Genomic DNA, 12,711 nt, shown 5'->3' with positions numbered 1-12,711 from the left:
GTCTTCCACCTGTCTTGCATCTACACAAGTTTGCCATCACTCCAGGAAGTTTCTGCTGGTCATTGCATCCATGTCACAGGGAGGGGAGAGGAAGGCATTCAGATTGCCAAGTACCAGTGTGTTGATCACAAAATCTCTCTCAAGTTTTTCTTAGAACACAGGAGGTGTTTATAAAGTCCTCTCCAGTCTTTGAATATATACTTGATAGAAGCGATCTTGTTGATTATTATTTGCTAATCAGAAACATGTTCTTTGGGGAAACTTAGGGCAGGGACTGCAAGGAGATCAAATTAGTCAATCTTAAAGGAAATGAATATTCTTTGGAAGGACTGATGCTGAAGCTGAAGCTCCAATACTTTGGCCACCTGATGCGAAGAGCTGACTCATTGGAAAAGACTCTGATGCTGGGAAAGACTGAAGGCAGGAGAAGAGGACTATAGAGGATGAAATTATCAGATAGCATCACTGACCAAGTGGACATGAGTCATAGTAAACTCTGGGAGATGGTGAAGGATAGGGAAGCCTGGTGTGCTGCAGTCCATGGGGTTGCAAAGAGTCAGACATGACTGAGCAACTGAACAATGAACAACAAGTGCAGGGAACATGAATTTAATTTAGGAGATCACTCAGCAGCAACTGTAGAATGTTCTCAAGTTAGAAATTTGGATGGAACAACATGCTATGAGAGATGGTAGTCATGTCAAAGCTTGGTAATGGGGAGTGCCATTAACAGTTCCCTTCATTCATGAATCTATGTCCAAGGTTTTTAAGGTTTGTGAGTTTTACAACTTTATGTTGTAGACATTAAGTGGGTTCTACCTCTTATGGAGTGTTAGAGCTCTTAGGTGAACTGATGCAGTGTCACCTGTGTCCAGCAAAGGATCCCATCCTGGTTCAGCCCTATATCCCAGACCCCCGCCTCCTGCATCAAGCCTTCAGGTCTGTCCTGATCAGATTCCCACACTCCTGTCTTCACAGCTCACCCTCCTGCTCCAGCTCTTAACAGGCCCCCATCCCCCTTCACATTCAGGATGCAGCTCCAGGTCCTCAAAAAGAGTACAGGTTGCCTTGCCGTCTGCCCCCATCAGCCTTTCCAGCTTGTCCCCACTCCCCTTTGGTATCCAGCTGTGCTGGCTCTGTGGGGTCCTTTCTCACCCCTGTCTGTCTGTACATACTAGTCCATCTGTCCCAGAGCCAGGGAACAGTGTGCCAGGACCCAGAAGGAAGGTGCAAGATGGGACCTGCTGTTTTCTCAGCAGGAATATTTCTTCCAGGAATATTTCCCCAGATAGTCCTGGGGAGCCTGTGCTCTCTGTCTTCCCACTGCCCTCAGTTCACTGCTGCTGTTGTTCAGTCATTAAGTTGTGTCCAACTCTTTGAGACCTCATGAACTGCAGCACGCTAGACTCTTCTGTCCTCCACTATATCCCAGAGTTTGCTCAGATTCATGTTCATTGAGTTTGTGATGCTGTCTAACCATCTCATCCTCTGTTGTCCCCTTTCCCTCCTGCCTTCAATCTTTCCCAGCTTCAGGGTCTTTTCCAGTGACTGCTCAGGTGACCAAAGTATTGGTGCTTCAGCATCAGTCCTTCAAATTGAATGTTCAGGGTTTATTTCCTTTAGGATTGACTAGTTTGATCTCCTTGCTGTCCAAGGGACTTTCAAGGGTCTTCTCCAACACCACAGTTCAAAAGTGTCTATTCATTGGTGCTCAGACTTTATGGTCTGACTCTCAAATTCATGCGTGACTGCTGGAAAAGCCATAGCTTTGACTATAGAGACCTTTGTCTCACTTTGGCAAAGTGATGTCTCTGATTTTTAATATGCTGTCAAGTGCCACATCTGACCATTATGGAGCCCCCCCCCCCACATATGGAGAAGGAAATGGCACCCCACTCCAGTACTCTTGCCTGGAAAATCCCATGGACGGAGGAGCCTGGTAAGCTGCAGTCCATGGGGTCACTAGGAGTTGGACATGACTGAGCGACTTCACTTTCACTTTTCACTTTCATGCATTGGAGAAGGAAATGGCAACCACTCCAGTGTTCTTGCCTGGAGAATCCCAGGGATGGGGGAACCTGGTGGGCTGCCGTCTATGGGGTTGCACAGAGTCGGACATGACTGAAGTGACTTAGCAGCAGCAGCACCCCACATGAGCTGTGAATACCAGAAGGTACCTCCACCAAGCAGGTTCCATCCCAGGACCCCTGCACATGCTGTGTCTTCTTCCAGGAATATTTCCCCAGATAGTCTCAGGTCTCTGGTGTCACTCTATCTAAGACAGCAGCCCCCCTTGCTTTTCCTTCAGACCACACATCATGGCCCGATAGTGCATTTTCTATGCTTACTCAGTGTGTTCCCCTGTACATGGTGCAGAGTATTGTCTTCTATCTTGACCTGTGGGTGGATCCTTAGCACTTAGGATGGTGCCTGGCTCCTCAGCAAACCTCTGCCGATTGAATGACTGAAGGTGGGGACTCCGTCTGTATCATTTGTATCCCCTCCCCCATGGCATGTGTCCCCTCATAACAGAGCCTTTATATAGAATTATATATGGACTACAGGATTAACACAACTCTTATATAGGGATAACTGCTTACAGCTGGTTTCTGACTCAATCATTTCTATAGCATGACTTTAAAATCTTTAAAAACTTGGAAAATAGTGTATCTTTCTAGTGATTTGGATAAAGGCATTATTTAGGAAAACCCCAAGGCCATCACGTGGTCACTTATTTGTAATTATTTATATTACCTCATCTGTGATAGAATGTTAGGAAGAAAACATTTTACAGCTTTTGGGTTGCTCCATGTTGGACATAGCAGCCCCTTCAAATTTGATTAACATCTGCCTTTGGGGACAATTGGCAGGTAATTATGAATTAAGGAGAAAAAATTGTACTTAAAAGCTTTAGTACTAAATCTGAAAAAAAGTGTTAGTCAAGGGACTTAGTATGAATGCTGAACTAATGTATTACTGATTATAGGAGAATTAAGATAAGGGGCTGGTTGATTACCATGGAAACCAGCAGATGGTCATGCTCCTCCCACCCCTTTGACAAGTTAAGTGGAGCGTTCTGATCTAAAGCTAGAGCAGTCATTAGCTGGGAAGCCTGGAGCAAGTATATAGGAAGGTCAGTTGTGTGAGGGGGTATAGGTAAAGCAGCCACTGGTTCAGCAGGGGATATACAGAGAACAAGAGAATAGCCATCTTGGGTGGCCTGTTCATACACATGTCTTGGCTAAGAGAATTGGTGTGTCTTTTGAGCTGTTGGATGATTTTCCACTGTGATTTGGGCCATTTGATTCTGTTCTTTCATTTTCATGTTTGGAAGGTGTTTGGTCCTAATGAAAGAAGACTTGCAATAAAATAATCTTTTAGCTCAGTCAAATTTTGGAATCTCAGTATTGCTCAATTCTTTTTCTTTATGAAACATGTAAATAATTGTTAAGCTCTGTTTTTTGGGAAAAAAACTTAGCTGTTGGTGCATCCTTCACTGGACTGTTTTTTAGAATTTTGTTTTTAGTGGATTCAAGTTTGCTAATGAAATTTAGAACCTAGTCAGTATTGTTGATTTATGTTTGTATTTAATTTGTATTGCTTATTTGATATTTAAACTATAGATCTTTGCTGTGTTGTTTTTGTCTCACTATGTTTTCAAAATAGAAGTTTTTAGTTTGAAGCACCCCCATTCATGCTTTTGTATACTGTACTTTTTACATTTGTAGGTGTATTTGCCAAGCCTTGCATGAGAAGATCACAATCTTAGTGACTCATCAGTTGCAGTACATAAAAGATGCAAGTCAGATTCTGATACTGAAATATGTAAGTAGTTTCTACAAGTCTGTGGATCTTGCTAGCACTCAAGGTGTGTTGAAGACCAGGCCTCCTTCCCTACAAACCACTCTCCTTGGAGAGCTTCCCTTGGTTTGGTTTTGCATCCTGAAAGTCTTTCCTAATATTTTGTTTGCCACTGAGTAAATCAGTTGAGTCTGGTTTCATGGAGTCAGAAAATAGTGAAAACATTGCACATTATTTATTCATTTATTGTATGTTGCTTGTATTTTTAAAATTAATTTAATTGGAGGCTAATTGTTTTACAATATTATGGTTTTTGTCATACATTGACATGACTCAGCCATGGGTGTACATGTGTCCCCCCATTCCAAACCCCCCTCCCACCTACCTCCCCATCCCATCCCTCTGGTCATCCAGTTCCAATCTTCTTTCTCAGGATTACTTTGGCTATTTGAGGTTTTTTGTATTTCCATACAAATTGTGAAATTATTTGTTCTAGTTCTCTGAAAAATACCGTTGGTAGCTTGATAGGGATTGCATTGAATCTATAGATTGCTTTGGCTAGTATATTCATTTTCACTATATGGATTCTTCCAATCCATGAACAAGGTATATTTCTCCATCTGTTTGTGACCTCTTTGATTTCTTTCATCAGTGTTTTATGATTTTCTATATATAGGTCTTTTGTTTCTTTAGGTAGATATATTCCTAAATATTTTATTCTTTTCATTGCAATAGTGAATGGAATTGTTTCCTTAATTTCTCTTTCTGTTTTCTCATTGTTAGTGTATAGGAATGCAAGGGATTTCTGTGTGTTAATTTTATATCCTGACACTTTGCTTTATTCATTGGTATCCCTAGTAATTTTCTGGTGGAGCCTTTAGGGTTTTCTAAGTAGAGGATCATGTCATCTGCATACAGTGAGAGTTTTACTTCTTTTCCAATCTGGATTCCTTTTATTTCTGTTTCTTCTCTGACCGCTGTGTCTAAAACTTCCAAAACTATGTTGAGGAGTAGTGGTGAGAGTGGGCACCATTGTCTTGTTCCTGACTGTAGGGGAAATGCTTTCAATTTTTCACCATTGAGGTTAATGTTTGCTGTGGGTTTGTCACATTTAGCTTTTATTATGTTGAGGTATGTTCCTTCTATTCCTGCTTTCTGGAGGGTTTTTATCATAATGGATGCTGAATTTTGTCAAAGGCTTTCTCTGCATCTATTGAAATAATCTTATGGTTTTTATCTTTCAATTTGTTAATGTGGTGTATTACCATTGATTGATTTGCAAATATGGAAGAATCCTTGCATCCCTGGGGCCCATTTGGTCATGATGTATGATCTTTTTAATATGTTGTTGGATTCTGTTTGCTAGAATTTTGTTAAGGATTTTTGCATCTATGTTCATCAGTGATATTGGCTTGTAGTTTTCTTTTTTTGTGGCATCTTTGTCTGGTTTTGGTACTAGAGTGATGGTAGCCTCATAGAATGGTGGCCTCCTCTGCAATTTTCTGGAAGTGTTTGAGTAGGATAGGTGTTAGCTGTTCTCTAAATTTTTGGTAGAATTCAGCTGTGAAGCCATCTGGTCCTGGGCTTTTGTTTGGTGGAAGATTTCTGATTACAGTTTAGATTTCCGTGCTTGTGATGGGTCTGTTAAGATTTTCTATTTTTTCCTGGTTCAGTTTTGGAAAGTTATACTTTTCTAAGAGTTTGTCCATTTCTTCCAAGTTGTCCATTTTATTGGCATATAGTTCCTGATAATAGTCTCTTATGATCTTTTGTATTTCTGTGTTGTCTGTTGTGATTTCTCCATTTTCATTTCTAATTTTGTTGATTTGGTTCTTCTCCTTTTGTTTCTTGATGAGCCTGGCTAATGGTTTATCAATTTTATTTATCTTCTCAAAGAACCAGCTTTTAGCTTTGTTGATTTTTGCTATGGTCTCTTTTGTTTCTTTTGCATTTATTTCTGCCCTAATTTTTAAGATTTCTTTCCATCTGCGAACTGGGGTGTTCTTCATTTCTTCCTTTTCTAGTTGCTTTAGGTGTAGAGTTAGGGTGTTTATTTGACCTTTTTTTTTTGTTTCTTGAGGTAAGCCTGTATTGCTATGAACCTTCCCCTTAGCACTGCTTTTACAGTGTCCCATAGGTTTTGAGTTGTTGTGTTTTCATTTTCATTAATTTCTATGCCTATTTTGAATACTTTTTTGATTTCTTCTGTGATTTGTTGGTTATTCAGAAGCGTGTTGTTCAGCCTCCATATGTTGGAATTTTTAATAGTTTTTCTCCTGTAATTGACCTCTAATCTTACTGGATTGTAGTCAGAAAATATGCTTGGAATGATTTCAATATTTTTGAAATTACCAAAGCTAGATTTATGGTCCAGGATTTGATCTGTCCTGGAGAAGGTTCCATGTGCACATGATGAAAAGGTGAAATTCATTGTTTTGGTGTGAAATGTCCTATAGATATCAATTAGGTCTAACTGGTCCATTGTATCATTTAAAGTTTGTGTTTCTGTGCTAATTTTCTATTTAGTTGATCTATCCATAGGTGTGAGTGAGGTGTTAAACTCTCCCACTATTATTGTGTTACTGTTAATTTTCCCTTTAATACTTGTTAGCATTTGTCTTACATATTGCGGTGCTCCTATGTTGGGTGCATATATATTTATAATTGTTATATCTTCTTGGATTGATCCTTTGATTATTATGTAGTGTCCTTTGTCTCTTTTCACAGCCTTTATTTAAAGTCTATTTTATCTGATATGAGTATCGCTACTCCTGCTTTCTTTTGGTCTCCAGTTGCATGAAATATTTTTTTTCCAGCCCTTCACTTTCAGTCTGTATGTGTCCCTTGTTTTGAGGTGGGTCTCTTGTAGACAGCATATATAGGGGTCTTGTTTTTGTATCCATTCAGCCAGTGTTTGTCTTTTGGTTGGGGCATTCAACCCATTTACATTTAAGGTAATTATTGATAAGTATTGTCCCATTGCCATTTACTTTGTTGTTTTGGGTTCAAGTTTATACAGCCTTTCTGTGTTTCCTGTCTAGAGAAGATCCTGTAGCATTTGTTGAAGAGCTGGTTTGGTGGTGCTGAATTCTGTGAGCTTTTGCTTGTCCATAAAGCGTTTGAATTCTCCTTCATATCTGAATGAGATCCTTGCTGGGTACAGTAATCTGGGTTGTAGGTTTTCCTCTTTCATCACTTTAAGTATGTCCTGCCATTCCCTTCTGGCCTGAAGAGTTTGTATTGAAAGATCAGCTGATATCCTTATGGGAATCCCCTTGTGTGTTAATTGTTGTTTTTCCTTTGCTGTTTTTAATATTTGGTCTTTGTGTTTTATCTTTGTTAATTTGATTAATGTATGTCTTGGGGTGTTTTGCCTTGGGTCTATCCTGTTTGGGACTCTCTGGCTTTCTTGGACTTGTATGACTATTTCCTTCCCCATTTTAGGGAAGTTTCCAACTATTATCTCCTCAAATATTTTCTCATGGCCTTTCTTTTTGTCTTCTTCTGGGACTCCTATGATTCAAATGTTGGGGAGTTTAACATTCTCCTGTAAGTCTCTGAGGTTGTCCTCATTTCTTTTAATTCTTCTTTCTTCTCTGCTTCATTTATTTCTACCATTCTATCTTCTACCTCACTTATCCTATCTTCTGCCTCCATTATTCGACTGTTGGTTCCCTCCAGAATGTTTTTGATCGCATTTATTGCATTATTCATTATTGATTGACTTTTTAAAATTTCTTCTAGGTCCTTGTAAAACATTTCTTGCATCTTCTCAATCCTTGTCTCCAGGCTATTTATCTGTAACTCTATTTTGTTTTCAAGATTTTGTTATTTTATTATTTATACATTTATTTTTCATTTATTTTTATTAGTTGGAGGCTAATTACTTTACAATATTGTAGTGGTTTTTGCCATACATTGACATGAATCAGCCATGGATTTACATGTGTTCCCCATCCTGATCCCCCCTCCCACCTCCCTCCCCATCCCATCCCTCTGGGTCTTCCCAGTGCAACACTCTGAGCAGTTGTCTCATGCATCCGGATCATTTTTACTATCATTATTCTGAATTCTTTTTCAGGTAGACTCCATATCTCCTCCTCTTTTGTTTGGTTTGGCATTTGTAGACTTTTTGATGGCAGCCATTCTGACTGGTGTAAGATGGTACCTTGTTGTGGTTTTAATTTGCATTTCTCTGTTAATGAGTGATGTTGAGCATCTTTTCATGTGTTTGTTAGCCATCTGTATGTCTTCTTTGGAGAAATGTCTGTTTAGTTCTTTGGTCCATTTTTTGATTGGGTCGTTTATTTTTCTTGTTTGGAGCTGCCTGAGTTGCTTGTATATTTTGGAGATGAATTATTTGTCAGTTGTTATGTTTTCTATTATTTTCTCCCATTGTGAGGGGTGTCTTTTCACCTTTCTTATAGTTTCCTTCATTGTGCAAAAGCTTTTAAGTTTAATTAGGTCCCATTTGTTTATTTTTGCTTTTATTTCCATTACTCTGGGAGTGGGTCATAGAGGATCTTGCTGTGATTTATGTCAGAGAGTGTTTTGCCTATGTTTTCCTCTAGGAGTTTTATAGTTTCTGGCCTTATATTTAGATCTTTAATCCATTTTGAGTTTATTTTTGCGTATGGTGTTAGAAAGTGTTTAGTTTCATTCTTTTACAAGTGGTTTACCAGTTTTCCCTGTACCACTTGTTTTGAAAATTGCAATGATTTGTCACACATGTTCAAAGAAAATGACTAGATCAGCTGTCACTTAAGCAGTTGCTTGATTTGGGGAAACCTGGTTGGCTCTTTGTGATTGATCGTTCTTGAGTTTTTTCTCAGATTTGAGTGCACCAATTCTGGCTTAGGCTTTGGTTTGCTAGTACATGCTCCCAAACTATTAGAGTTACCCAGTCTATGGCCTCCTTGCTTAGTTACTTTATCAGGTGGAATATCGAATTTTCAGATAGGAACTTCCTCCATTTGTGGGGAAGTTGTAAAGACCATGGAGACTTAGCTCCTGGGTGTTCTCAGTTCATGGCTACTTCCTACACATCCTTTCCCAGCGGGGGATGTGAAACTGTGACTGACAATGGTCAACGAAGATTTGATGACTGACTCCTACCTGTGTAGATATGGTTATGCCCATCTCTGGCTCAAGGTTAAATTTCTTTCCTGGAAATCCCCTCAATTGACTGTTTTCTAAAATTCTGCTTGCCACATGAGGCTTCTCTCAATTCCCATGTTGTCTAGAGACTGTGCTCATCCTTCCACCAACGTCTGTACTTCTTGCTTCCCCATGTGCCCATGGTGATTATGTCAGTGACTTGAGCACATGTTTCTTTCATGCCCCTGGCACCTAAGGGAGGGTTTGGCAGAGAACAGGATGTTTAATTCTGTGTTCAGTTGAGCTGACCTATTTGTCAAGCAGAATTCCAAACATAGGGATCATTTTCTTAGGAAAACCACAAGCTAAAAATCTTGATTACTATTTATATTAGATTAGTATTATCAAATGCAAATGCATTCCTCTCAAATTCTTTATTTTTATTTTAGGGTGAGATGGTGCGAGAGGGGACTTACAGTGAGTTTCTGAAATCCTGGGTATATTTTGATTCCCTTTTAAAGAAGAAGGAGGAGGGTGAACCATCTTCAGTGAAGAATCAGACCTCCTCTGAGCCTTCAGTTCTATCTCAAGAGTCTTCTAGACCCTTGGTGAAAGACGCTGCTCCAGAGGACCAAGATGTGAGTTTCTCATCCTATATCATGCCCTGATCTGTTCTCTCTTGGCCTCATGGACCTTCATTCTGACATCTTCCTTTGTTCAGAAGTAGGTCCTCAGATCCAAAGTCTTAATTCAGGGAATTGGTAGAATTACAAGAACATGGAGGTAGCAAGCCTGATTAGGGTTTTCCCTTAGGTTTAGGATAGAGACTCTTATAGAGGTCAGCAGTGAGTTCACTGCTATGAATTCCTAGTTATATGTTTCTCACTCTGATACGAGAACTCTTCAGTTTATTATGGTTAAATCATGCTTTTCCTGGTGGCCACTGGCTTCCATTATGCATCTAAAAGCTTCATGTGAAAACTCCCTTTAGACTGAGTCTTACCATGGCCACATTAAATCAACTACGTGTGTGTTCAGTGCTCAGTCACTCAGTTGTGTCTGACTCTTTGTGACTCCATAGACTGTAGCTTGCCAGGTTCCTCTATCCATGGGATTTCCCAGGCAAGAATAATGGAATGGGCTCTTCTCCAGGGGATCTTCCTGATCCAGGTATCTAATCTATATCTCCTGCATTGGCAGGCAGATTCTTTACCACTGAGCCACTGGGGAAGCCCATAAATCAGCTACCATTCCTATATGTTGGAATGTTCTGGCATTGCAGATGACTAATAGTATTATTTTGCCCTATGGTCAGATTGTTTGTGATAGGCCAGAGATACCCTGTGCAAAGGACCTAGCACATAGCAGACTTTGGAGTTAGTTCTCATCTTCCTTTCATATCTTTCAAGACTGAGATCCACATCTTATCCACCTTGAATACCCAGTGGCCAGCATAAAGTCCAGGACATCCTTGGCTCCTGTGACTCTATAATGAGTTCAAGTCCTCCAGACAGAAATGCAATTACTGTTGTTGTTGTTTAGTCACTAAGTCATGTCCACCTCTTTTGCAACTCCATGAACTATAGCCTGTTAGGATCCTCTATCCATAGGGTTTCCTATTCAAGAATACTGGAGTTGGTGGCTATTTCCTTCTCCAGGAGATCTTCCTGACCCGAGGATCAAAGCCGTATCTCCTGCATTGCAGGTCGATTCTTGACTGCTGAGTTACCAGGGAAGCCCAGAAATGCACTCAGTCAGTCAGTCAGTCAGTTCAGTCGCTCAGTTGTGTCCAACTCTTTGTGACCCCATGAGTCGCAGCACTCCAGGCCTTCCTGTCCATCACCAACTCCCGGAGTTTACTCAAACTCATGTCCATCGAGTCAGTGATGCCATCCAGCCATCTCATCCTCTGTTGTCCCCTTCTCTTCCTGCCTCCAATCCCTCCCAGCATCAGGGCCTTTTCCAGTGAGTCAACTCTTCGCATGAGGTGGCCAAAGTATTGGAATTTCAGCTTCAGCATCAGTCCTTCCAATGAACACCCAGGACTGATCTCCTTTAGGATGGACTGGTTGGATCTCCTTGCAGTCCAAGGGACTCACAAGAGTCTTCTCCAACACCACACTCAGAAGCTTCAATTCTTCAGTGCTCAGCTTTCTTCACAATCCAACTCTCACATCCATACATGACCACTGGAAAAACCATAGCCTTGACTAGACGGACCTTTGTTGGCAAAGTAATGTCTCTGCTTTTTAACATGCTATCTAGTTAGTCATAACTTTCCTTCCAAGGAGTAAGCGTCTTTTAATTTCATGGCTGCAATCACCATCTGCAGTGATTTTGGAGCTCCCCAAAATAAAGTCTGACACTGCTTCCACTGTTTCCCCATCTATTTCCCATGAAGTGATGGGACCATATGCCATGATCTTAGTTTTCTGAATGTTGAGCTTTAGATCTCCCTTAAATACATACACAGGTATTCCTCAGTATCCAAACCCTCACTATCCAGACCCCGGAGCCTGGATGATTCTGATAAGTATTCAGATTAGTTCCTTACATTCCACAGTCAGAAATTACTTTCTGAAACTCAGAAACCAAATAGATTTGGATCATATGCTGTCCTCCTGCTAATCCAAACTCACATTACTCCAACTCACTGAGTAAACTCAGTTTACTGTATTTGTCTAGTATTTTGAGCCCTAAGCATGTTTTATGTTTCCATTATTGAGTGATGACAAGTCATCTAGAAGGATATATTAGCCTCATATCATTTTGTGTATCATTTTGGAATAAGCTTCTGCATTTGTACTTGAATTGGATATGTTGTGTGTATGCTTAGAGTCATGATTGACTTTAAGCAAAGCCATCCAGTAGTGAATAGCCTCATGCTAATGATTTTTTCATTTTTCTAATAGATTCCTAGGAGTGGGATGGCTGGGTCTAAGTCTAAACACATAACATGGTTTGGCCAGATACTCCCACACCCTTCTCCAGAGGAGATGGACCATCCTGCAATCCATTGTGTGAGATATGTCTGTTTCCCCACAGCTTTGCAATGGAGGGCATTGTTCAACTTTTGAAATTTTGGGTTCATTATTTAAACTTTTGTCTCTCTCTGCCTTTTTTTCCCTCCCAGACTGAGAATATGCAGGTCATGCTATCACTTGAGGGTCGTTCAGAAGGAAAAGTTGGTTTTAAGACCTATGAGAATTACTACACAGCTGGCACTCACTGGTTTATCATCATTTTTCTTATTCTGGTAAACATCACAGCTCAGGTAAATAAGGACATTTATTTTTGTTTGTGCCTTCAACTTGATATTTATGCTATTTTATTATTTTTAATAATGTATATTACAAGATTTATGTCAAAGAACTGGCTCATGAGGTTATGAGATCTATCTGGGTGAATGTGAAATCAAAAAGGCAGGTCTGCAGCCTGAAGCCTCAGGCAGGAGCTGACCCTCCTGTCTTGAAGCAGAATTTCTTCCTCTTCCCAGAAGCCTCAAGTTTTGCTCTTCAGGCCTTTGACTGACCTGACGAGGCCACCACAGTGTTGAGGGTGGTTTTGTCTACTTCACTTCTAATGATGGATGTGAACCACATTCACAAAACACCTTCATGGCAATTTCTACATAAGTGTTTGGTTGAATCACTGCAGACTGGTTTGGCCAAGCTGATATATAAAACTGACCATCACAGTACCTGTCAGTCTTTTTTCCTTCCCCAAATTCAACGTTTATACTACCATTGCAGTATTTAGCAGTCCACTTGGATTTGCACTGAAATACACTCTGTGAGGAGCAAAATGAGTTAT

General features: G+C 40.2%; 1 protein-coding gene across 1 annotated transcript in view; it reads left to right on the top strand.

Moving 5' to 3' along the window:
• The window catches only part of LOC133049371 (ATP-binding cassette sub-family C member 4-like), a 157,169-nt gene that overhangs the window by 72,265 nt on the left and 72,193 nt on the right, over window positions 1–12,711 (top strand). Inside the window, exons 16-18 of the mRNA XM_061133344.1 lie at window positions 3,729–3,825; window positions 9,348–9,536; window positions 12,032–12,172. Coding sequence (XP_060989327.1) covers window positions 3,729–3,825; window positions 9,348–9,536; window positions 12,032–12,172 — 427 coding nt within the window. The remainder of the gene's footprint in view (window positions 1–3,728; window positions 3,826–9,347; window positions 9,537–12,031; window positions 12,173–12,711) is intronic.

The sequence above is a fragment of the Dama dama genome, chromosome 30 (genome assembly GCF_033118175.1).
Source record: "Dama dama isolate Ldn47 chromosome 30, ASM3311817v1, whole genome shotgun sequence".
In the NCBI taxonomy this organism is placed as follows: Eukaryota; Metazoa; Chordata; class Mammalia; order Artiodactyla; family Cervidae; genus Dama; species Dama dama.
This window is presented reverse-complemented; position numbering and strand designations above follow the sequence as displayed.